The sequence below is a fragment of the Salvelinus sp. IW2-2015 genome, linkage group LG20, assembly GCF_002910315.2.
Source record: "Salvelinus sp. IW2-2015 linkage group LG20, ASM291031v2, whole genome shotgun sequence".
NCBI lineage: Eukaryota > Metazoa > Chordata > Actinopteri > Salmoniformes > Salmonidae > Salvelinus > Salvelinus sp. IW2-2015.
Genome location: NC_036860.1, coordinates 42,378,451 through 42,404,019, shown reverse-complemented (window position 1 = coordinate 42,404,019; position 25,569 = coordinate 42,378,451). Strand labels below are relative to the sequence as shown.

The 25,569-nt window shown below is 43.2% G+C and overlaps 1 protein-coding gene across 2 annotated transcripts in view; it reads right to left on the bottom strand.

Annotated features, from left to right (window-relative positions):
• med13a (mediator complex subunit 13a) overlaps positions 1 to 25,569 on the bottom strand; it is a 106,389-nt gene that overhangs the window by 55,016 nt on the left and 25,804 nt on the right. For both annotated transcript variants that reach the window (XM_024012339.1, XM_070449402.1), the window contains exon 3: positions 23,098 to 23,266. In XM_024012339.1, coding sequence (XP_023868107.1) covers positions 23,098 to 23,266 — 169 coding nt within the window. The remainder of the gene's footprint in view (positions 1 to 23,097; positions 23,267 to 25,569) is intronic.

Sequence of the window (25,569 nt, the reverse complement as noted above, 5' to 3'; positions counted from 1 at the left end):
GCTAATATAAAAGAGCCCTGACAGCCAGGAGAGTGACCGCTAGATCAGAGTCAGCTAATATAAAAGAGCTGTAAGGTAATACAGGAGTAATAAATATTGCCACCCATTGGCTGTGAGTGGGAAACAGGCTCTGTTAGTAAGGTGTGTCATGCCTGCCCAGAAGTAGAGCGCTGATCCTCTCGGGCCTCCTGTGATGTGTGTGTGTCTGGGCAGTTGAGGCAAGGTGGGGCAGGGAGCCAACAATTCAGCGAGTGAGGAGGCCTCACACCTCTCCTTTATTATCTAGGAGAGCAGATATCACACGCACACATACACACACTCACTCACAGTGGTGTAGTGGAGGGTATACGCTGAATATTACTGTTGCGCATTAACCGACAAGTCGGTTATTTTMAAAAAATTTAACAACTAATTGATGGTCTGGTTTTTTTCTTGTGTGAGCTCAATGCACAGTTTCTGTAGTGATAAATCAGATCAAGTGTGATCAAGTTACTGTGCAACGTAATAGGGAGTTGTAGTTTCCAACAGGACAATTTTCCACATAGTTTATAGCAGAAAACATGGTAATTAACTACAATGACCATAATCCATTGCATGCCTACTTGTCCGGTATGTGTTTATTTTACGTCTGACAGACGAATGCGCGATTAAGAGGGATAGAACAGTTGTTTCATACTAAAATAGTGATTTTGTCAGACAACATAGCATCTCTATAGAGATGAAATGACTTGGAATGAAATATGACTTGGAATGAAATAAGTCATCAAATGTAATATACACAATAACTGAAATATTTGAATAAAGTAAAATAATGTGAATAAATGATGGTTAATAAGTGATTTTAAGTAATGGCAGTCACTACTATCATTGGGCTTGTATTAATTGTTTTTTTCTGTGTTGTTACAGCATTTAACCCACATAATGCATTGTGCATTTAATGACAAAAATAAAAAATCTAAACCCGAAATTTAACTGACCTCAAAAAGCACCAATCACTCTGCACTACTGTATAGCCACTTGTTTTTCAGTGGGAATTACGTATACTCGCTTCTTATTCCCCAATATGAATACCAAAGTAGWGTAGTGAAGGTATACGCCGTATCAATTAACACTTTAGACCCTAATAGAATTATAGAATGATGCTGTAAATTACTGAAACATTTCAAGATAAAGCAAATTTTGTCACACATTTCAAACAAACAGAACAAATGACAATCACATGTTAGCTTAGTTTTAAAGAGCACAACCTCTTCTTTAATATGACACCACATTCATGTCAATAGGAATAACACTCATATTGTCTTCAATTGTGTAAATACACACTATCAAAAAAACKACAGTATTTAAATTATAGTAAATTTGACAAAATTACTCACTCAAAATGTACCAAGTATAATATATTTTATTTATTTTACATATAAATAAATACAATTATCCAAAATGTAACCTGAGGACAATATTCAGAAAGTATTTCAAAACCCACACAAAGTAGGCTATTTGATTGACAACGATTCTTACTTCTGTAACAATGTAAAAATGCAAACAATTATTCAGAGACTGTTTCAAAATGTAGGTAAGTGTCACGACTTCCGCCGAAGTCGGTCCCTCTCCTTGTTCGGGCGGCGTTCGGCGGTCGACGTCACTGGCCTTCTAGCCAGTGCCGATCGACTTTTCATTTTCCATTTGTTTTGTCTTTGTTTTACACACCTGGTTTCAATTCCCCAATTACATGTTCATTATTTAACCCTCTGTTTTCCCCATGGCTTTTGTGCGTGTTTGTTTGTTGTATTTATGGTCCGTATTGTGGGCTCGGTATTATCGACTTGGATTTGAAAGTCTTGAGTAAATTTACGTGCATTACTCATCTCTGTTGTTCTGCGCCTGACTCCTCTGCACCAGCTACAACCAGACCTATTACAGTAACCTCTCTAATAAGATTTTGTACAGACCAGGCCTGACACAAAATGTGGAAATAGTAACCTACTTCGACAACAATTTATTGAATGCAACAAGACACAGATAAAGAAGATACAAAACAACAACTGTTCAGAGACAATAAAAGATTTGTAGGTCAAATTCATACTGTACGTCACACTGACGCTTAAGTGTTTGCATTTAGCCTACAACATGTCATGGAACTTCTGGAAGCACGGCCCCATCCTGCAAAGTGGTACAGAACAAGTAGAGCACCCAAAGGAGGTTTCTACACATCTCCCACTCTTTGCCCTGCGTCCACTCCGGATGCACACCACACACCCTCTCTTGCGCCCTTCAAACTTCACCTGAGTTACAACTTGGTCCACACGCCCTGGTGCCACGCTATTGTCTCCCCTCTTCCTGCCACTGTAGCCATATCACAAAGTGAATGCACAAGCTGCATTTTGAAAGCCTTCTGGGAACAGCGCCTGCGGCTTCTGAGAATGGGCCTTTGCAGAGTCCCCCAGACAATGTAGCATTTATGATGGCAATGTTGAGCATCCCCCAAAACCCATACTTCCACCATTTTTTGCCGCTGCGTGCAACATTGTAATAGCTCCTCAGTTGGTCAAGATGGTCAACCCCGCCCATTTTCTTGTTGTAATCCATTACAAGCTCTGGAACAGATATACTGTAAATTCCTACCACTTTTAAAAACAACTCCAAACCCCCTGCCACTGTCACTTTAGGCCCAGGCTGTGTGGTACATGGTGAATGGTGGGACTTGGGGCAGACACACTCAGGTGTGTTCTCCCTCTTCCTCCTCTCTCTGCTTCATACTCTCCCTCCTCCTCTAAGCTCCCTCCACTCGCCCTCTTCTCCACTCTCCTCTTCCTCTCTCCCTCCACTCTCCTCTATCTCCACTCCATCTCTATCCCTCCAATCATTTCTAACTCCTATTCCTCCCTGCCTTTTGCCGCTGAGCCCTGACTCTCCACATCACTTCCCTCACTTTCACTGACCTAGAGGAACAGAGGAACAACAAATAGGATACAATTGTGGTCAGGAACATAATCTCTCTCTCTCTCACACACTGTCTCTCTCTTCCTAATAAGAGGATTCCATGATAAATTGTGTGATACAGTTACATATCTCTCTCTCTCTCTTTCCTGACAGACTAACTGCAGAGTTCGCCAATGTTAGCTGATTAGTTACGAAGCTGGGACAGTTTCCAAATGAATTGCATCGGTAGAAACAGAACAAAACAAGCAACGTGTTAGCTAGCTATGTAAACAGATATCCAACTCATCATATGACCTCCACTGTGCGGTCATCTACCACCTTAACACGGCAGCTAAGCTGTTAAATAATAGGAAAACGAGGCAATGTATAGCCTATGACTATCTGCACCTAGCAAACATGACAAACCATAACCTAAACCCATCAGATAAAAACAAATTACTCTAGCCTTCATTTCGGTGGCTAGTTAGCTGGTTGTCTGTATGGATAGCTAGTGAAAGTGACAGTTGAGGTTGACACTTTGTGAGCACCGCCTTAATTTGCTGCTACACTCAACATTTCTTGCCCGACAGACTAGCAAGCAGCTTGGGATGTTTCCATATGAATTACATAGGTAGAAACAAGACAAAACAACCAAGTAGTTAGCTGACTATATAGATAAACACTGCAACTATTTCCATGAGACAGAGAGCAATCATTCGAGCTCCACTGCTAATGTGCTCGCCTGTACCAACGAAGTTACCATGACATGACTTGCTATTCTGAGAGCTAATCCCCAAGTTTCACAGCATCAAACATCAACAACACCAAACATATATCTACTGTTTACTTAATTTCACTCACCTCGACATCATCATCAGCTTTTCAAATTGCATGGATGTGTCCAAATCCGTAACACCAACCAACATAGATACAATACAGCCTCTTTCACAGTGAAAAGTCCTGTCCACTTAGGCGGCGTCATTTTGAGTAATGATGTTTTAAAAAACACAGATATTATTGTTAGAAAAACAAGGCCGTTCGCGACCGCTATAGTAATTTAAAGAAAGGCTATCGACGGCCGCTATGGGTTCTAAAGGGTTAATGAAGCTGATGGATCAGATCAGAATGTTTAGCTTAAAATGCCGATAAACTATTATTTCTTTACATTTTTAGGGCAGCAATGTGCACACGGCAATAGACCTAATGAAATTAGCAGGAAAACACTGTTCTACATTCCGCACTGCACATGTGAGCGGTTTCATGGACAGAGATGGAAATATCCATTAGAAACTTAGAAAGAGGAGAGATCTAAAGATGCAACAACTATTATGGGTTGCTAATATGATAATGCTAGACAATGAAAGAACCAATAGAACAGGAGAACGCATATGAGGAAGTCTTTATAAAATAATTGCCTCCATGTTTCTATGGTGGGATTTTGAAGGTAAGACATACCTCATCATATATAGTAAAACGTCCAGGTTTCAAACAATTAACGAACAGGAAAAATATAGCGATGCTGATGATATGCCTAACCGTCTTCTGGTACATGGGAAGACTTTCCCAAAAACCTTCTCAATTAAATGTTAACTAGCTACAAAGTAGCCTATGCCTCCCTGATAGAATGATACTGTATGATTATTTGCATCAATCCAGTGGCCATGTGTTTTGCAAACTCCATCTCATGTGCTACAAAACACCCTAACCCAACAACAGTGCTAGGGAACTTGAATTAAAGGGTAACTACACAAAAATATATTCTCCAAAGACCTCAAAAGTGGGTCTCCTGATGTGCTTAAAACATTGTTGTGGACTTAGAACTTCCAATGTTGTTGTTCTTTCTATGAAAAAGGTGTGACAGAGCAGGAAAACCTGTGAATTCTTAACTAATTTATGTGTTTCAATAGTAGGCCTACTATTAGCGTACTTGCCACAGTACAAGCTTGGGTGGCCTGACTGTGAAAGACCCATATGGGATTTTATATGTTAGGTCATTCAGAGACTGCTGTCACTGTTTCTAATAGAATTTTTCACACAGGGCACCTTCTCTTTCCACCGGGTGGGGGCGTTTTGGGAAATGTTGGGCAAATTTAGAGTATACCCGCTTCTCCAGCACCACTACACACATATACACATGCAGTGGCAAGCCTTCAGGCTGTCACAACTCAGGCAACACCGTTGAGGGTGACACAGAGGGCGGGGGGGGGGGGGCTGGAGACTAAATCAGGCATGTGCTCCGACCTTCTGTACCATGGCGCTGAGCCACAGAGGAAGAGAGCAGGTCTAGACAACCAGGTGAGGGGGTCTAAGAGGAGGACACACACAGAGACAGAGAGACAGACGAGAGAGAGACGGACGAGACAGAGGGAGACAGAGAGAGAGAGAGAGAGAGAGAGAGAGAGAGAGAGAGAGAGAGAGAGAGAGAGAGAGAGAGAGAGAGAGCATAGCTGCTGTGCTTTGGGTCGGTGTCATCCCTCTCAGTATGCAAAACAATACCAGTACTACTGTTTGCCTGTGTGAGCTGTGCAGACTAAACACACAGGCTGTCTGCAGAGAGCAGCATCGCAGGAGTAAATAGAGAAACCACAAAATCCTCATTTACTCACACCCCCTTTCAAGGACACAAAAACACACACTTCTCATCACCCACACCAGTGGACTTCTACACACACACTCAGAGCCAGCCTCAGACTGTGCTGAAAGAGTGTGATCTATAAAGCTGGTAGGAGAGAACACTTTGACACAGAGTGAAATCCAATAAGGAACGTTTATTTCCATTTTAAAACATTTTAGTGGTGTGTGTGTGCGTGTGTGTGTGTATGTATGTATATATATATATATATGTGTGTGTGTGTGTGTGTGTGTGTTATGTGTTGCCCGGCTGAGGGAGCTAAAGGGATGGAGGGCTGCCAGCTGTGGCCCAGTAGGCAGAACAGCAGCCACATCACATCAACACAGACTGTCTGGGCAATGATCCTTTTCACCCTCTATCAGAAAAACTCACTGGTCAATTCAGTGAGCTACCATTGAAAGAGGGTTATATGGATTTAGATTTTTTTTTAAATACAAAAATGTGAAGTTTAGAATGAGAAGGTTCCCAGATGGATATGTAATCAATGTTTCCTGTCTTAAATATCATCACACGGAGAGAGTACATTAAACAGTGAGTATTGATCCAATTCTTAAGTGCTTATCGAGGCATTTCTTATCAGCTGATGTTTTTCTCCATTGTGCAACGAATAAATGTCACTAGGTAAAAAACTGGTGTTTGCTTTTAACCCTTAGTAGCCCCCTTGCCCGGAATTATAAAAACAACAACAAATACAACAGAGACACATGACTAACCGATGTGACGCGTGCGTGCGTGCACGTGCACACACACACACACACACACACACACACACACACACACAAATGAGCAGGGGATTTGTTGCGAGCCCCAGTGATACGAGTTGGCTGAAAAGTGCAGCACGATCACATTGGGCTGACGTGACTACTGTTGCCTCGGCCGTGTGGCGTGCCACCATGGGCCCATTGTGATTGTCACGACCAGCGCACACACGCTGTCAGCTCCAAACAAACTGTAAGCTCTCAATTCTTCTGCAAACATCCCCGCGTCCTCCATGCACGCAAACACACACCATAGCCCCATAGCATTACACACACTGACTGATAAACATATCAGGTGTGTCTGAACTGCGGCAGGCAGGGTGGGGTTGGGCTGTGTGAAGGTATTTAGGGGGTGTAGAGTGGGCAGCCATTGAAGTACAGATTTGAATAATGTTCCAATATTCTTGGACGGCTTTACTTCCTTGTCTACTTCACTGATCTGAACACTTATCATAAAGGCAAGGAAACAGGGAGAGGATACTCTACTAGGCTGCTGTTGGAACACTGCCCTGTACTGAGAGAGCATGCAGTCTAATGTCATCTCATTAAAACATTTACATAAGCCCCCTTTCAGTAAACACACCCAAACAGAGTTGCTCTCTTCCTGCTACTCTTCCTCTCTCTTTGATGCAAATCCTGATTGGCCTTTAGCTCAGGAAGACAGGAGACAATAAGATGATCCTTTGTGGTTTTGGACACCAGCCATGGTGCACTTTAAAGACCAGGTGGTGAATTTACCTTGTGTTGTTTGGCACAGGCATGCCATCGAAATTAGGTGGCAAAGGGCAGCCTGGAGGCAGAGCCAGGGGACGAGAGAGAAAAAGGGAAAGACCTGGTGGTATTGATATTATCAGGCTGACCGTTATCACTGCTTCCACTTTGTGGAAGAATATGCATCATATCATCATCACCACCACATAAATATACCAGCCCAGAGGATCACCACAGGCCTTTGGCAGGAAAACCTCCCTGGTCTTTGTGGTTGAATCTGTGTTTGAAATTCACTGCTCGACTAAGGGATCTTACAAATAATTGTATGTGTAGGGTACAGAGATGAGGTAGTCTTCAAAAATCATGATAAACACTATAATTGCACACAGAATGAGTCCGTGCAACTTACTATGTGACTTGTTAAGCACATTTTTACTCCTGATCTTATTTAGACTTGCATTAACAAAGGGGTTGAATACTTATTGACTGAAGACATTTCAGCTTTTCATTTTTTATTAATTTGTAAACATTTCAAAAAACATAATTCCACTTTGACATTATGGGGTATTGTGGTAGGCCAATGACAAAAATCGCAATTTAATACATTTTAAATTCAGGCTATAACACAACAAAATGTGTGTGTGTGGGGGGGAGGCTAAAAGGGTGTGAATACTTTCTTAGAGCACTGTACATATAGATTTATCGCCCACAATCAAACTTGAGGGTAAACAGAAATATCGCCCACAATCAAACTTGAGGGTAAACAGAAAATGAAATGGAAGTCAGAGGACAGAGGACAGAGGACAGAGGAGAGAGAGAGAGAGAGAGAGAGAGAGAGAGAGAGAGAGAGAGAGAGAGAGAGAGAGAGAGAGAGAGAGAGAGAGAGAGAGAGAGAGAGAGAGAGAGAGAGAGAGAGATGCCACATTCCTCAGATGTTTGTTGGGCTTGGCCAGCAGTGCAATAAAAACAGGGCTTCCGTTTAGCTGCTGCACACTTCCTGACAACAAATGGCTCTAGCATGGGCTGGGGCTCAACACACACCTCTAATCATCTTGTCTGACACACACCTCATAATCAAAGATACGATGAACTGTATTATCCCACAGGGGAAGACAGTCACACACACAGTCTGACACACACACACTTACTAGCTCGCTCTGGGAGATTCTGCCTGGCACAGTGCTGCCCAATGCACAAGCTCTAATGACAAGAGTTGCTAACATTACCAGAGAGAGGGAGAAGGATGGAGAGAGATATGGGGAGAAGGGGAGGGCAGGATCCCCCAGCTCAGTCAAGAGGAAACACAGAGAGTGTGTGTGTGTGTGTGTGTGTGTGTGTGTGTGTGTGTGTGTGTAGGGGGGGAGCAGAGCTAAGGAGGTGCTTCCAGAGTGATGTCATCTCCAACTACTGTCAGACCACCTGACCACTGCACACAGCAGCACAGTCTGCCTGCCAGGGAAGATTYTTTATTTTACTAGGCAAGTCAGTTAAGAACAAATTCTTATTTACAATGACGACCTACCAGGGAACAGTGGGTTAACTGCCTTGTTTTTACCTTGTCAGCTCAGGGATTCGATCCAGCAAACTTTCGGTTACTGGCCCAAYGCTCTAACCACTAGGCTACCTGCCGCCCCATACTGGCACACACTCGCACACAAACAGACGTGTGCATGACTGGCACAATACCCGCACATGCACAGTACACACAGACATAGCAATTGGCATCTACAGAATAGACACATGCACCTCAGTCATGAACATAACCATAAGCAGCACACTAAACCATCTCTACAGACCCACACATTCACACACACAGCCGAGCCATATTACTTTCTGCCACAAATAAAGATATGTCAGATTAGAGCTGTCAATGAGAGAGCTAAATAAAGAGGGAGCGAGAGAGCTACAGATGGAGAGAGGGAGTGAGAGAGCTGGAGAAAGAGAGAGATCTACAGAGAGAGAGAGAGGGAGAGAGCTGGAGAGAGGGAGGGAGAGAGCTGGAGAAAGAGAGAATCTACAGAAGAGAGAGAGAGGGAGAGGCTGGAGAGATGGGAGGAGAGAGCTGGAGAAGAGAGAGTTGGAGAGAGCTAACAGAGAGAGAGAGTGAGGGAGAGCTGAGAGAGAGAGAGGGAAGAGAGTGGAGAGATTTGAGAGAGGGGAGAGAGCTGGAGAGAGAGGGAGAGGTGGAGAAGAGGAGGGAGAGAAGCTGGAGAGAGGAGGGAGAGAGCTGGAGAAAGGGAGAGAGTGGAGGGAGGAGAGAGAGCTACAGAGAGGAGAGAGGGAGAGAGCTGGAGAAAGAGAGGAGAAGAGAGCTGGAGAGAGAGAGGGGGGAGAGAGCTGGAGGAGAGAGAGGGAGGAGAGAGCTGGAGTGAGAGAGCTTGAGAGAGAGAGCGACGGAAATGACACTCAGGACAATTAGGAAACCAGAGAAATCCAATTCACCCCAGATGTATCAGGGAGAGAGAAACAGTCCCAAAAACTGGCACGAATATAGTAACTAGAAGTATGAGGGAGACAGAGGCTGTATTTGTACTGTAGAGTATTACAAGACTGGGACGGTCTACTGCTTTGTGTTGGAGCATACATGGAAAAAAGTGATACTACCGGACTAAAAACGTTTATCAATCATGCTTCTGAATTTTGTGTGAATTTAATCAAAATAAAATTTAAAAAAAATACAGGTGGCGTTCACTTGTGTCTTACTACGGTCTCTTTGCCGTTAGATCGAAGGTAGGTGCTATGTTTTCCCTATGGAGGAGAGAAGGTTGTTGTCTATGTCTTATAGAGGAAGGGTCCGATACTAGTTAATTGCCCCAAGACAGACGGCGCATGTTTAATGAATGGCCAGGGTCACGTCTGCCACTCTCAGAACCACCCTTGTCTTGGCTCACAAGGCACCACAAAACACACACACTCCAAAACAAACACATAAACCACACTCTTCTGGTCTCCATTTCCGCGCCACACACACACAACACAACACACACACACACACACACACCACAACAACACACACACACACACACACACACACACACACACACACACACACACACACACACACACACACCACGCCACAGCACACACACACACACACACCCACAGAACTTCCTGGGGCAAGGAAAAGACTGTTACAACACAAAGCTTCTCGCAAAATCCTCAGTTCATTTCGTCCCATTCCTTGTGTTCCATAGCCAGGGGGGTGGGGGGGGGGGGGTTAATAAGTAAGGATTTGCATTTGAGAAGCAACTATCATTGTACCGACCCCTGCCTGGACTAAAGTAGTTCAGAGGAAACAACACGACAACACACACACACACACAGAAACGAAGGTGAGTGGGGGGCCGTGACCAGATTAACTTTGATGCACTTCCTCAGAGTGAGAAGAGGAGAGAGGATGGAATGGGAGGGGAGCCTTGGTGGGACTGAGGAGCAGCAAGGAGAGTGAGGGAAGGAGTTGGAGAGCATCGGAGGTAGAGGCAAACATTAATGTTTAGCCTCTCCTCTGGTCTGATGGAGGCAACATGATCCATCCACAGATCTGTCTCCCTACCTGTCGCCTTGGTTACATTGGTCCCAACCACTGCTGGTCTTCACAGGATTTCCTGTAAGCTGAGCAGAGGACTACTTGGGTCAAGCTTACGGTAAATGTGTGTGTGTGTGTGTGTGTGTGTGTGTGTCTGTGTGTGTGTGTGTGGTGTGTGGTGTGTGTGTTTACGATAGTTGTGGTGTGTGTAGTGTGTGTGGATTGTGTGCTTTCCAGAGAGGTTGGTTAAAGCGGAAGTCAAATTCATTGGTTGGGCTCTAATATGACGAAAGAAAGTTGATCTTTAATCTTTAATCCTACGCTGCTTTTATGAAAGTGTGGTTTGGTTATTGTGTTTCTATGTTAAAACATTGATGTGTTTGGTATTGTGATTGTCTATGTAAACATGTGTGTTGGCATTGTGTTGTCTATGTAAACATGTGGTTGGTATTTGTGTTGTCTATGTAAAACATGTGTGTCTTTGGTATTGGGTTGTCTATGTGAATTGCACGCGTGTGTGTTTGGTATTGTTTATTTATATGTGAAAATGTGGGTTGGTATTTGTGTTGTCTATCGTAAACATGTGTGTTTGGCATTGTGTTGGTCTATTTTAAACATGTGTGTTTGGTATTGTTGCTTCTATGTAAACAGTGTGTTTGGTTATTGTGTTATATATTCGTGAACCATGTGTGCTTGGTTTGTGTTATTCTATGCAAACTGTGTGTTTGGTTATTGTGTTATCTATGATTAAACATGTGTGTTTCGGTATTGTGTTTCTATGTAACATGGTGTGTTTTGATTGTTTGTTCTATGTAAACATGTTGTGTTGGCATTGTGTTGTCTATGTTAAACATGTGTTGTTTGGCATTTGTTGTCTATGCAAAAACGTGTGTTTGGTATTGTCGTCTATGTAAAACAGGTGTTTGGCCATTGTGTTGTCTATGTAAAACATTGTGTGTTGGGCATTGTGTTTTGTCTATTGATAAACATGTGTTGCATTGTATTGCTAATGTAAACATTGTGTGTTGGCATTGGTGTTGTCTATTGTAACATGTGTGTTTGAGATTGTGTTGTCTATGTAAACATGTGTGTTTGGTATTGTGTTACGTCTATGTAAACATGTGTGTTTGGCATTGTAGTCGTATGCTAAACGTGTGTTTGGTATTGCGTTTATGGTAACATGTGCTGATTGGTTATGTATCTATGTAAACATGTGTGTTTGTATGTATTATCGTAAGTGTGTTATGCTTTGGGTATAATGTGTGTTTGGGCATTGTGTTTGGTCTATGTAAACATGTGTGTTTTGGCATTGTGTTATCTATGAAACATGTGTGTTTTGGCATTGGTGTTATTCTATGTAACAGTGTGTTGGTTATTGTGTTATTATGTAAACATGTGTGTTTGGCATTGTGTCTCTATGTAACATCCGTGGTGTGGCATTGGGTTATCTAGTAAACATGTTGGCTGTTTTGGTATTGGTTATCTAATGTTAACATTGTGTGCTTTGGCATTGTGTTGTCTATGCAAACGTGTGTTTGGTATTGTGTTATATGTGTGAACATGTGTGCTTGGTATTGTGTTATCTATGTAAACATGTGTGTTTGGTATTGTGTTATCTATGTAAACGTGTGTTTATCTGCCTTTGAGTGTGTGTATATGTGTGTCTGTATCTGCACATGCGTGTTGGGTTGAGGGTATAAATGTAGCGCTTTAGCCCCAGACTGGAGGCAGTGTGTGTGTGTGTGTGTGTGTGTGTGTGTGTCTTTATCCTGCACTGTCCTACTTAACGCAGCGCTGCTCTCTGCTTCCGCCCTCCACAGCACAGGACAGAAGGAGTCTCCCTCACCTCCCTACCTCCATCTGAGAGGGAGAGAGGAGGGGGAGAGAGTAAGAGCGAGAGAAAGAGAGGGGGGAGGAGGGGGAGAGAGTAAGAGCGAGAGAAAGAGAGGGGGAGGAGGGGGAGAGCAAGCAAGGAGGACTGTACGACCCAGGCATAACACACGTGCTACAACTGGGACAATAAACCGAAAATTACCAACACTGACATTGCCTTACTTGCCTTTACTAAAGAATTGTCTTTAATTGTGCTACCCAACGTTCCTGTAGATTATTCTAAAACCATTATTTGGTCAACAGTAATAGTCTATGCATTATGTTGATTCATGCTATGAAAGTATCTGCATGTCCCTGTTTGGCTGTTTGTTGATGTGTGAGCGAGCCCCTCTCACTCCCGTACCCCACTGTGCACCCGGAAGAGAGATGCATTCTGAGAAGAACAAGCATGCGACCGTTGTTCAAAATGCAATGCGAGGAAAAAGGCCGTTTTCAAAGCAACTACTGTTGTTCTCGTTACAGAGAAGAGAGTCACAGCTTTCTGTGAGTATATCATTTATTTCTCACCTCTTAATATTGACTTCATGGCACCACTTTACAACTGGAGTAGGCTGTAGTATGGTTCTCCATCTGCAGTGAATGGGCCTACATCAATTAGCCTAGCAATGGAAMGTTTTTCTAGGACATTAGCCTACATTTACTGATGGCAATGTAGGCTAATTTATGAATCTATCTAGCAACAATATCATATTTAGAGTTAGCAATCTAGCTGTGTGTTTTGAATTCCCACTTCCTCAGGTGGTRAGTAATGTAGCCTATAGTCCAATATGCACAAAGATGACGGCAAATTCTCTGAAGAGCCAAAAATATATCTCATCATTCTGGATCCTATTTTGACAGGTTGCACCAAAACAATATCAATCATACATCCCCTGGATATGTTAGATGAAATAGCTTCATGTTTTAATCATAAGCTATCATCTCAGTTGTCTTGCCACTAGATATTTTTGTTCATATGACTAAAGTAATTGTCCATTCAAAAAGTATATATATCGGTGTAGGCCTATTTATTGTTATTGAGCAAAATAGCAACATTTTTCACGATATGTATTTTTCCCCATATCACCCAGCTCTAGCAACTCCCGCCAAAATAATTTATCGCTGGGTCAATTTATCGCAATATGGATTTTTGTCCATATCGCCTAGCTCTAACACACGCTACGCAGAAAAGAACACAGGCATATGCTCCAATGCATAACACACTGCATTGCATAAATTCATTGCCAGTCAGGCAAGCTGTTACATCAATCTGCTATAAATATAACAGAAGCTAGAATAAACTGAATGTCAACGCCTTCATGTGTCATTTAGTCAATTTATTGAACACTATGTTCAAAAGGATATGTTGAGATCAAGCAGAATTATCAAGCAAAATCTAGCAACATATCAAGCAATTTGTATAAATATTATTGAACATAGGCTAGGAGTTGAGGTATCTTAAAAAKGAGTTTCTGAGCTCTTTGAAAATACGACCAATTAGGTCCTGGATCAACAGAACATAAACAAGTCTCTTTGAAGCTGACCAATAGAGGACAGGCATCCTCCTTCCCCTTGGAAACACGCGTTACCCATCCCGGGGTGCATCTCCCTGCTGCCATGACAATGAGGAGGTTCTCTCCCTTCCTCTCCTTCCCTCACTCTCACTCTCCCTCCCTTTCAAATGGCTTCCGTTGCTTCCCCCTGCCCTGCCTCAACAGACAGTGCAGCATTGCTCTCCCTCTCTCAAACACATTCCAGGAGCAGAGTAGAGGTGCCTGCGGGTAATCTAGACCAGGTTTACAGACCAAAACAGGTCCTGGAACACACTCTCTCTTTCTCCCTCTCCCTCTCTCGCTCTCTCCCTGTCTTATGTCTGGAACTGACAGACAACACAAAGCAACCCAGAGCTGCTGGAATCTACTGTATACATTCTTCATGTGGGAGGTCACATAAAATCAACCACTAACACAGACAGAAAAAGAGGGGGTGAGAGCGAGAGAAGCAAAGCCGAGATAGAGTGAGAGAGAAGGCGAGAGAAGGAGGGGGGAGGGGGAGTGCACTGTGCATTAGCGTGTGAAAGAGCTGGAGAGAAGTGATGTAAGCATTTCAAACAAGCTGAGGTTTGGGTTTTGGGATACGAACACAGACGAATGGCAACACAGGCGTCCAATGAGAGTCCTAGGTGACGCCACTTAGACGTAACAGGAGGAGAGCTGAGGAGTGACAGGCTAAACAGAGAATATAGCAACAGCAGTTGGGAGGACTTCCAGAGCTGAGAGTTGTCTGATGACTAGTGGGTATCAATGACCTGAGAATTGCACTACGCAACACACTGCAACACACACTTCCTCTAAGGGTTTACTATTGGTCTGACTGACAGGCTGAGGCAACTTAGTGACAGCAGTGGCCGACATGTTGACTTTTCTCTACTTACAGGACCGCAGCACAACCACATTTGAGAGTGTGTGTGCGCAATAGGCCAAATGCTGTGCCACACGTTTGCAGCTGTAGCATCTTGTCTGACAGTGAGACGAAAAAGAGGAAGTCCCCATAGAGTGAAACCGTGACTTTGCAGTCAGAGGCAGCCTGCTTTGCGTAAGATGTTAGATAATTATAGTGACTGGGAGAGTGTGACTTTAAGTTGCAGCATGGTCAGCGTGACGACAGCATGGCATGGCCTACCACTCTAACAGGTTTACCCAGGTCATCTGAGAAAATAGTTTATTTGTATTCAACACAAGTGGAAGACTGAATAAACACTCTTACCTAACTCTCACAGAGCACAGGAGATGGTAAACAACACTCAGACTGCCTTGTCTACCATTTATGCACTGATCTAGGATCAGTTGACACCTATGACAGTCAGACTGCATTCAATTAGGAGTGAACAAACTCAGCCATTCCTGGACCAGTTGTTAGGAGAACAGAAAAGTAATCTCACTTCTATGACCCCCAGGGGCAGTGGGAAATTATGATTGGAAATTATGCAAAGTGTGTGACAAGACGAAAGGTATCGCCACCCTGGTGGATGGAGGTTCCCTGGGGGAAAAACAGCCCTCTACGGTGGCTCCTCTGGGACAAACCTAAATGGCTCCATGGTGAAAAACCCACAGAGCTGGGAGACTTGGAGCTGGCCACTGGGGAGGTAAAGCAAAGAGCTCCTTCTCTCAGTCTTAACACTAACCTGAGCAGCAGCTCAGCACTGTGTGTACCTAACAGACTAAAAATCTCAAACAACCGTCCTTTCTCTTAAATAGAAAAGATAATAAGTGACTTCCTCTTGAAAGTGTAGTTAAAAACTGTACAAGACCACCTCTTTAAGAACATTATCCCCCAGATAGACGAGCAGTTCTGACCGGGCACAACATTAAAACACCATGCGCTGGGCCTCCCGAGTGGCTCAGTGGTCCAAGGCACTGCTTTGCAGGGGTTCGATCCCAGGCTGTGTCATAACCGGCCATGACCGGGAGTCCCATAGGGCGGCACACAATTGGCCCAGTGTTGTCCGGGATAAGGGATGGTTTGGTCGACTCCTTGTGGCGGGCCGGGCACCTGCAGGCTGACAGCAGTCGTCAGTTGAGCGGTGTTTCCTCCAACACATTGGTGCGACTGGCTTCTGGATTAAGCGGGCGGGTGTTAAGAAGGGTGGTTTGGTGGGTCATGTTTCGGAGGACGCATGACTCGACCTTCGCTTCACCCGAGCCTGTTGAGGAGTTGCAGCGATGGCATTATGGTTAGCAGTGTGGTTAAGGTTAAGGTTAAAATCTGATTTCATGACTGTGGCTGTGCCAGCTAGTGACCTCTCTGCAGAGCTGCCTCCAGAACAAGATTCATGACATAAAACGCTAACCTGCTATTGAATCATTTTCAAACGGAAAACAAGCTATTCTTATTGGACAAGTCAAGGTAGTCCCTCCCTGTTCCAGTTCTGTTTATTCCGTTAGGTGTCTAATGAATACAACCCCGGCCTCCGCGGCGGCCTGGCCGGAAGAGGAACAAAGTCATGAAGAACAACAACAACATCCTAAGGAGAACATGGCTGGTTTCTTTCTTGGTAGCTGTAGATCTATTTATACCCTGTCCCCGTCTCTGTGTAGCACAGGGAGTGGAGACTGGAGAGAGAGGGCTTGGCATGGCTGGCTGTGAATTCCAGGGCTGACTGAGGAAACCTCATTGTTCCTTCTCCTCGACTGGGGCCTGGGTCTTCTCAGCCAGCAGAAATAGAAAGAGAGCAGGGCTGCCGTGTGGCCAGTGGCCACCACACTAGACTAAGGGTATTAGTATAATTATTAGTTATATGAAATTAAGCCATTGTGTTCACATACAAAAGCAATGAAAACTTTGTGCTTTTTAATAAGAAAGAGGGGATATTTCAGGGGCTTTAAAAAGACTGTCTGGGATGGAACCTCTGATGTGATCATCAACAGCCATCAAATTAAAATCAAACAACCATCAGATAATAAACTATGGATGTTACCACAGTAGCAATGAATGGGTGAGAAACAACTAACCATCGAACCAACCACCACTATCCTGTGGCCCTAACCAGCCAGCAGCTCTCAGCTTTCACAATGCTGCCTGCCTGTCACCCGACTGCTTTCCTGGGCTTTCTGGCAACAACATGTGAGACATTTAGCTAGTACAAAAACAAAAAGAAAAACACACAATGCCCTGGGTTGACTGCACTGTGACACCACGCTGAGCCGGAACAGAGCTCCTGTCTCCCCTAGCTAGTTAGTTAGGGGCTCTTATCAATAATTCCTCATTTGCCTTTCAATCCCTGCTCTGGGCTGCTCACCACAACACACTGACTGACATTTCTCTCATTAGGCTGTTATTTAATCTGCACAAGCTTCAACTCAGAAATACATAAGCGATATTCAGGCCGCCTACCTGAATATCGATGCTGGGTACAGTGTGCAGTTTGACTAGGCTACTGATGTTGCCTGGGGTTGGCTCGGCATGCAACATGACTTGCAGATCATTGACTGTCAACACAGTTCCATGCAGTTCGGGACAGACGGAGAGGACACATCAGTTGTCATAAACGATCAGGTATTTTTTATCAATTTTCTGACAGATGCATGCTACATCTGGATTGGTTTGGAGTCTGTAGACACAATCGATTGCTTAAAAACAGATCAATATTAATGGATTTGTCATACGCACCGGCAGTTTTAGGAATTCTATCATTTTCAAACTCGAATGGCAGTGAAAATTCGGGGTGCTCTCTGTATAAAAGTCGCTCAAATAACAGCCAACACTTGTCACTGTTGATATCCTATAGCTGGTCTTGATTTGTTGAAATGAAACAACAATGCAACTGATTTGTTTTCATCCCTGTTTCAACAGCCTCACAAAACTTCCATTCAACATTCTAGAATTCAGATGACTGTCTTCAGCAAATTCTCTTCTAACCAGTGATGCATGAATTATTTTCAATTTCACTGTGGCTTTTGAATGGTGTTAGTTAAAACAGCGCATACACAAACATTTGCCCCCGCTCTATTGATTTCAAACTGAGGCCGACATGAGTGATTAACAAAGTAGTGTTGCGTTTAACTTTCTGCGTTGGCAACCCACTTGAAACAAAATGCAACAATCCAAAATTATTCTACAAGTTGTCCTCTAACCAGTGACCCTTAGTACCAGTCAAAAGTTTGGACTCACCTACATATTCAAGGATTTTTCTTCATTTTACTATTTTCTACATTGTAGAATAATAGTGAAGACATCAAAACTATGAAATAACACATATGGAATCATGTAGTAACCACTTTTTTTTTTAACAAATCAAAATATATTTTATATTTGAGATTCTTCAAAGTAGCCACCCTTAGCCTTGATGACAGCTTTTCACACTCTTGACATTCTCTCAACCAGCTTCATGAGGTAGTCACCTGGAATGCATTTCAATTAACAGGTGTGCCTTGTTAAAAGTTCATTTGTGGAATTTCTTTCCTTCTTAATGCGTTTGAGCCAATCAGTTGTGTTGTGACAAGGTAGGGTTGGTATACAGAAGATATCCCTAATTGGTAAAAGACCAAGTCCATATTATGGGAAGAACAGCTCAAATAAGCAAAGAGAAACAACAGTCCATCATTACTTTGAGACAAAAAGGTCAGTCAATCTGGAAAATTTTAAGTACTTTGGAAGTTTCTTCAAGTGCAGTGGCAAAAACCATCAAGCGCTATGATGAAACTGGCTCTCATGAGGACCGCCACAGGAAAGGAAGACCCAGAGTTACCTCTGCTGCAGAGGAAAAGTTAATTAGAGTTAACTGAATCTCAGACTGCAGCCCAAATAAATGCTTCACAGAGTTCAAGTAACAGACACATCTCAACATCAACTGTCCAGAGGAGACTGCGTGAATTAGGCTTTCATGGTCAAATTGCTGCAAAAAAAACACTACTAAAGGACACCAATAATAAGAAGAGACTTGCTCGGGCCAAGAAACACAAGCAACGGACTTTAGACCGGTGGAAATCTGTCCTTTGGTCTGAGAAGCCCAAATTWGAGTTTTTTTATTTATTTGTACTTAGTGGGACTATCATTTGTTTTTCAACAGGACAATGACCCAACACAACTCCAGGCTGTGTAAGGGCTATTTGACAAAGAAGGATAGTGATGGAGTGCTGCATCAGATGACCTGGCTTCCACAATCACCCGACCTCAACCCAATTGAGATGGTTTGTGATGAGATGGACCGCAGATTGAAGGAAAAAGCAGCCAACAAGTGCTGAGTATATGTGTTGTGTGAACTCCTTCAGACTGTTGGAAAAGCATTCCAGGTGAAGCTGGTTGAGAGAATGCCAAGTGTGAAAAGCTGTCATCAAGGCAAAGGGTGGATACTTTGAAGAATCTCAAATATTAAATATTTAGATTTGTTTAACACTTATTTGGTAACTACATGATTCCATATGTGTTATTTCATTGTTGTTGATGTCTTCACTATTATTCTACAATGTTGAAAATAATAAAAATAAAGAAAAACCCTTAGTAGGTGAGTAGGTGTGTCCAAACTTTTGACTGGTACTGTACATATTATTCCAAGATTGTTTTTTTTTTTTCAGTAAGGTCAGTTTGAACAGGACTTGTAACCCGACTCCCCCTCTCATTCTATTGATTTCAACCTGATATCAATATGAGTGGTTGACAAAAAAGTGTTTCTATTTCTGCGACCCCCAAATCAAATCAAAATGTAGCTTGTCTTCAGCAGATATTTCCAGTTTCCATGTGGTTTTGAGTTGTGTTAGTTTCAGCTGTGCATACAACYTGACTTCCCCCCCTTACCAATATTTATTTATTTAACTAGGCTAGTCCAGTTAAGAACAAATTCTTATTTACAATGACGGCCTACCCCTGGCCAAACCCTAACCCAGACGATGCTGGGCCAATTGTGCACCACCCTATGGGACTCCCAATCACGTCCGGTTGTGATACAGCCTGGAATTGAACCAGGGTCTGTAGTGACACCTCTAGCAATGATATGCAGTGCCTTAGACCGCTGCCCCACTCGGGAGCCCAATATGAGTGATTCACTGCTACTTGTCAAAACACAGGGTTTTTGGTGCATATGCAGTTCATAAGGTGCTTGTTTAAAACGAGTAATATGATTACTATTTTAGCACATGTATGTGTAGGTAGTACATTTTATGTTTATGTTTTCAATATATCACAAACTGTTTATTGATTTGGAAACTTCAAAACTGTGTTTTCACATTGGGGTGTTTATCAAAATCTATTGTTCAACAGGAAGCAGTAACAGCATAATTTTCTACTTATATATAGATATATAAATGGAATTTTCAACATACATTTTCATTAGTATTCTACTTAATTGGGTAAGACCTGCTGAATGAGTCCAAAAACATGATGTGATTTATTTATTTTTATGATCAACCAGAAATGTTAAAAATGGTTTGACTTAAGGCACATACAGTATATTTAGCAAAAACAAACCAGATAAACATTTCTCATCTGCTACAACAATACAGTGACTAAAAAATGAGATACAAATTGCTACAAATTAGCTAGCTAGTCAGCTGACAGGCAAAATGTGGCTGATAGTAGTTTCTTAGCTAGTGTGCATCCAATAAATATATTGTAAAAAAATTACAAAAATAAAAAACGAGTGCATAAAATCCTGCACAATGACAAAAATATGACTACAACATTGACAACTTCGTCAGGAAACACAAGGAAACAAATACTGTACTCACAGTTATTGCATTCACGCACAGTGAAGGATAAAACAATTAGAATAATAATGTTATAAAGAGATTCTATGCACAACCACAGGCAGCGAACTGAACTTGGTAGTTAATTAACACTGCAAGCCTGTGCTAGCAGTAACCTCATCAGTCACTCTTAAGGGTCCAATAGGATTACTTTTGATTCCTCATAGGAAAAAAGTAGTCAAATCAAATCAAATTTTATTTGTCACATGGTTAGCAGATGTTAATGCGAGTGTAGCGAAATGCTTGTGCGTCTAGTTCCGTCAGTGCAGTAATATCTAACAAGTAATCTAACAATTCCCCAACAACTACTTAATACACACAAATCTAAAGGGGTGAATGAGAATATGCACATGTAAGTATATGAATGAGCAATGGCCGAGCGGAATAGGCAAGGTGCAATAGATGGTATAAAATATAGTATATACATGTGATATGAGTAATGTAAGTTATGTAAACATTATTCAAGTGGCATTATTTGTCCAAGTAGTCTAATAGGATTCCAATAGGATTCTGATACAGGTGACACAATATCCTATAGGACTACAAGAATCCTATAGGATCACTTTTTATTTCCAATAGGAAAAAAGTAGTCCAATAGGATTCTGATAGAGGTGTTACAAAATCGTATAGGATTGTGAGAATCCTATAGGATTCTATTGAAAAAATTCACTAATCCTACAAGATATTTCGACTAGGGTGACGAGGAGCACCGAGTGTCACCACCTCGGTTGTTTACTCCTCAGCAGCTGTGTGCCTCCTTCGCTTATCAGAGGCCAGACACTGACAGAGACAAATCCTCCCCACCAGATAGAGGGGACGGCTCAGTCACTGCTGCGGCTTGGCAACACACTTCCAGGAAGTACAGCCAACAGGCTAGAAAGAACGGGTCTGTAGCCCTGCTCTCCAATTCAAAACCTTCACAACTTTATTTAACCAACGCAGAAAACACACTTCTCTATGGGGACTGAGAATGGGCATTGGGCTCAGGACTAAATCTACCTGGAAAGGGAGTAAGAAGAGAGGGGTACTTATCTGATTGATTAATAGAGCACAGCACCCAAGTGTAAATGAGGCACAAATCAGACGTTCTTGAACTATTGACAAATGTATTCAATCCATCTTTATTCTATCCTTCAGTGGGCTACTACAACACCAGTGGTAGAGGGGAAGGAAGAAGGAGAGAACTGGAGGACTGTCGACACTGGGGAGAGGGGAAGGAAGAAGGAGAGAACTGAAGGACTGTCGACACTGGGGAGAGGGGAAGGAAGGAGAGAACTGGAGGACTGTCGACACTGGGGAGAGGTGGAGGACTGTCGACACTGGGAGAGGGGAAGGAAGAGGAGAGAACTGGAGGACTGTCGACACTGGGGAGAGGGGAAGGAAGGAGAGAACTGAAGGACTGTCGACACTGGGGAGAGGGGAAGGAAGGAGAGAACTGGAGACTGTCGACACTGGGGAGAGGGGAAGGAAGGAGAGAACTGGAGGACTGTCGACAACTGGGGAGAGGGGAAGGAAGAGGAGAACTGGAGGACTGTCGACACTGGGGAGAGGGAAGGAAAGGAGAGAACTGGAGGACTGTCGACACTGGGAGAGGGGAAGGAAGGAGAGAACTGGAGGACTGTCGACACTGGGAGAGGGGAAGGAAGGAGAGAACTGGAGGACTGTCCGACACTGGGAGAGGGGAAGGAAGGAGAGAACTGGAGGACTGTGCACGAGATAGAGGAACGGTGGAGGAGGAGAGGGAGAGGGAAGGAGGAGAAACTGGAGGACTGTCGCATGCCTGGGGAGAGGGGAAGGAAGAGAGAGAACTGAGAGGACTGTCGACACTGGGGAGAGGGGAAGGAAGGAGAGAACTGGAAGGACTGTCGACACTGGGGAGAGGGAAGGAAGGAGAGAACTGGAGGACTGTCGACCATGGAGAGGGGAAGGAAGAGGAGAACTGGAGGACTGTCGACAGGCGGGGAGAGGGAAGGAAGAAGGAGAGACTGGAGGACTGTCGACACTGGGGAGAGGGGAAGGAAGAAGGAGAGAACTGGAGGACTGTCGACACTGGGGAGAGGGGAAGGAAGAAGGAGAGAACTGGAGGACTGTCGACACTGGGGAGAGGGGAGGAAGAAGGAGAGAACTGGAGGACTGTCGACACTGGGGAGAGGGGAGGAAGAAGGAGAGACGGAGACTGTCGACACTGGGGAGAGGGGAAGGAAGGAGAACTGGAGGACTGTCGACATGGGGAGAGGGGAAGAGAAGGAGAGAACTGGAAGGACTGTCGACACTTTTTTTCAGGAGGACTGTCGACACTGGGGAGAGGGGAAGGAAGGAGAGAACTGGAGGACTGTCGACACTGGGGAGAGGGGAAGGAAGGAGAGAACTGGAGGAGTGTCGACCCTGGGGAGATGGGAAGGAAGGAGAGAACTGGAGGAGTGAGTAGGAGCATCTTACCTCTTATTAATGGGCTTCTCATCCTTCTCGTAGGGCTTGACGAACCACTTGCCGACGCGTACGAAGCTGCGGTTCATGAGACAGCGCTCCAGCAGGTTGTGGATGGCTTTGAACAAGAGCGTCCTGCACTCATAGGATAGGCCGCTCTCCCACACACCGTCCTCCTCAGCTAGATAGACAGACGGAGAGAGACAGGGTTAGAGTAATTTTTTTTAAACAAATTTGCTAACCAGCTCAGCTGCAAAAAACTATTTATATAGCTACACTGGCTACAATTTCCTCTGTTTCACTTTTCTGTTGAACAAACTACCAAGAATTTGAATAATTTAACCAGCCTGTATTGGCTTAATGTATGATTAATTCACTTATTGGCCTAATGCATACAAACGTTTCTCTCCATCTTCTCAGTTTTACTCAGTCGGGCAAGACTTAGTGGTTTACAAGAAATGCTAATATTACACTAACAACACATAAGACAGTTCCTGAATCCTGACTGTGCCAAAGCAGTAGACAGAAGTGTAAAGTAGATGCCTAGCAGAGGTGAAGGGGATCAAAAGACCAGACAGGCAAAGGGAGGGAAGTTGGTGTGAGCTATGTCTTGCAGTTACACTATGTACACTGCACTGAAAATACAATTATTATATCATACTAAATCTTAGCATAAAGAATAAAATATTCTTCAGGAGACAAATGACAATCACAAGCCTACTATTTCAAGTGGGCAGCATATTGTACCTGGCATCTCAAAATATAGATTTGAAACAAAAGTCAGTCATATCTTTTACTGACATCTGAAAATCATATATTGACCGTAAGCAAGCAAGGAGAAAAGACAAACTATAACCGGGAAAGTATTTTTACGCAAAGAAAACACAATGCAAGTCTGTCTATCCTCAGTTAGATAGACGGAGAGAGAGAGAGACAGGGTTAGAGACACAAGATGTTGGGAAAGTTGGGGCATAACAAACAAAATTACAATTAACGAAAATGTACGCTTAATCCAGTACAAGCTAACGTATGAAACAAGAGACAAAATGCACAAATTCAACAGCACAACGGCAGAGTCATGTCTTAAGTGTAAAACAAAAAATGACTCAATATTCCATGCTTTCTGGGAATGCTATCAAGTCCGGAAGTTGTGGGCAGAGCTTGAAAGATGGCTGCCAGAAATATTACAATGTAAATGTACTTTTAATCCGCCTGTCTGCATATTTCAAGACATGGCATATGGGGGTATAGTGAGATACCCGATGGATTGGACGATTCTCTTCTAATCTTGAAAAAAACAATCAATTATCAAGCCCCATCATCAACACAATGGAAAAATCAAATGATTGAATATTTAAATATTGAAAGTGCGTGAGCTACGGAGAGAAACAAAATGGTGCAGTTTCAGCCCATGTGTCAAACAATAATGCTGTTTTTGCACATACAGTTGAAGTCAGAAGTTTACATACACTTAGGTTGGAGTCATTAAAACTCGTTTTTCAACCTCTCCACAAATCTCCTGTTAACAAACTATACTTTTGGCAAGTTGGTTAGGACATCTACTTTGTGCATGACACAAGTCATTTTTCCAACAATTGTTTACAGACAGATTATTTCAATTACAATTCACTGTATCACAATKCAAGGGGGTCAGAAGTTAACATACACTAAGTTGACTGTGCCTTTAAACAGCTCGGAAAATTCCAGAAAATTATGTCATGGCTTTAGAAGCTTCTGATCGGCCGAATGACATAATTTGAGTCAATTGGAGGTGTACCTGTGGATGTATTTCAAGGCCTACCTTCAAAGTCCGTGCATCTTTGTTTGACATCATGTGAAAATCAAAAGAAATCAGCCAAGACCTAGGAAAAGAAATTGGAGACCTCTACAAGTCTGGTTCATCCTTGGGAGCAATTTCCAAATGCCTGAAGGTACCACTTTCATCTGTACAAACAATAGTACGCAAGTATAAACACCATGGGACCACACAGCCGTCATACCGTTCAGGAAGGAGACGCGTTCTGTCTCCTAGAGATGAACGTACTTTGGTGCGAAAAGTGCAAATCAATCCCAAAACAACAACAAAGGACCTTGTGAAGATGCTGGAGGAAACAGGTACAAAAGTATCCACAGTAAAACGAGTCCTATATCGACATCACCTGAAAGGCCGCTCAGCAAGGAAGAAGCCACTGCTCCAAAACCACCATAAAAAAGCCAGACTACGGTTTGCAACTGCACATGGGGACAAAGATCGCACTTTTTGGAGAAATGTCCTCTGGTCTGATAAAACAAAAATAGAACTGTTTGGCCATAATGACCATCGTTATGTTTGGAGGAAAAAGGGGGATGCTTGCAAGACGAAGAACACCATCCCAACCGTGAAGCACGGGTGTGGCAGCATCATGTTGTGGGGGTGCTTTGCTGCATGAGGGGCTGGTGCACTTCACAACATAGATGCCATCATGAGGGAGGAAAATTATGTGG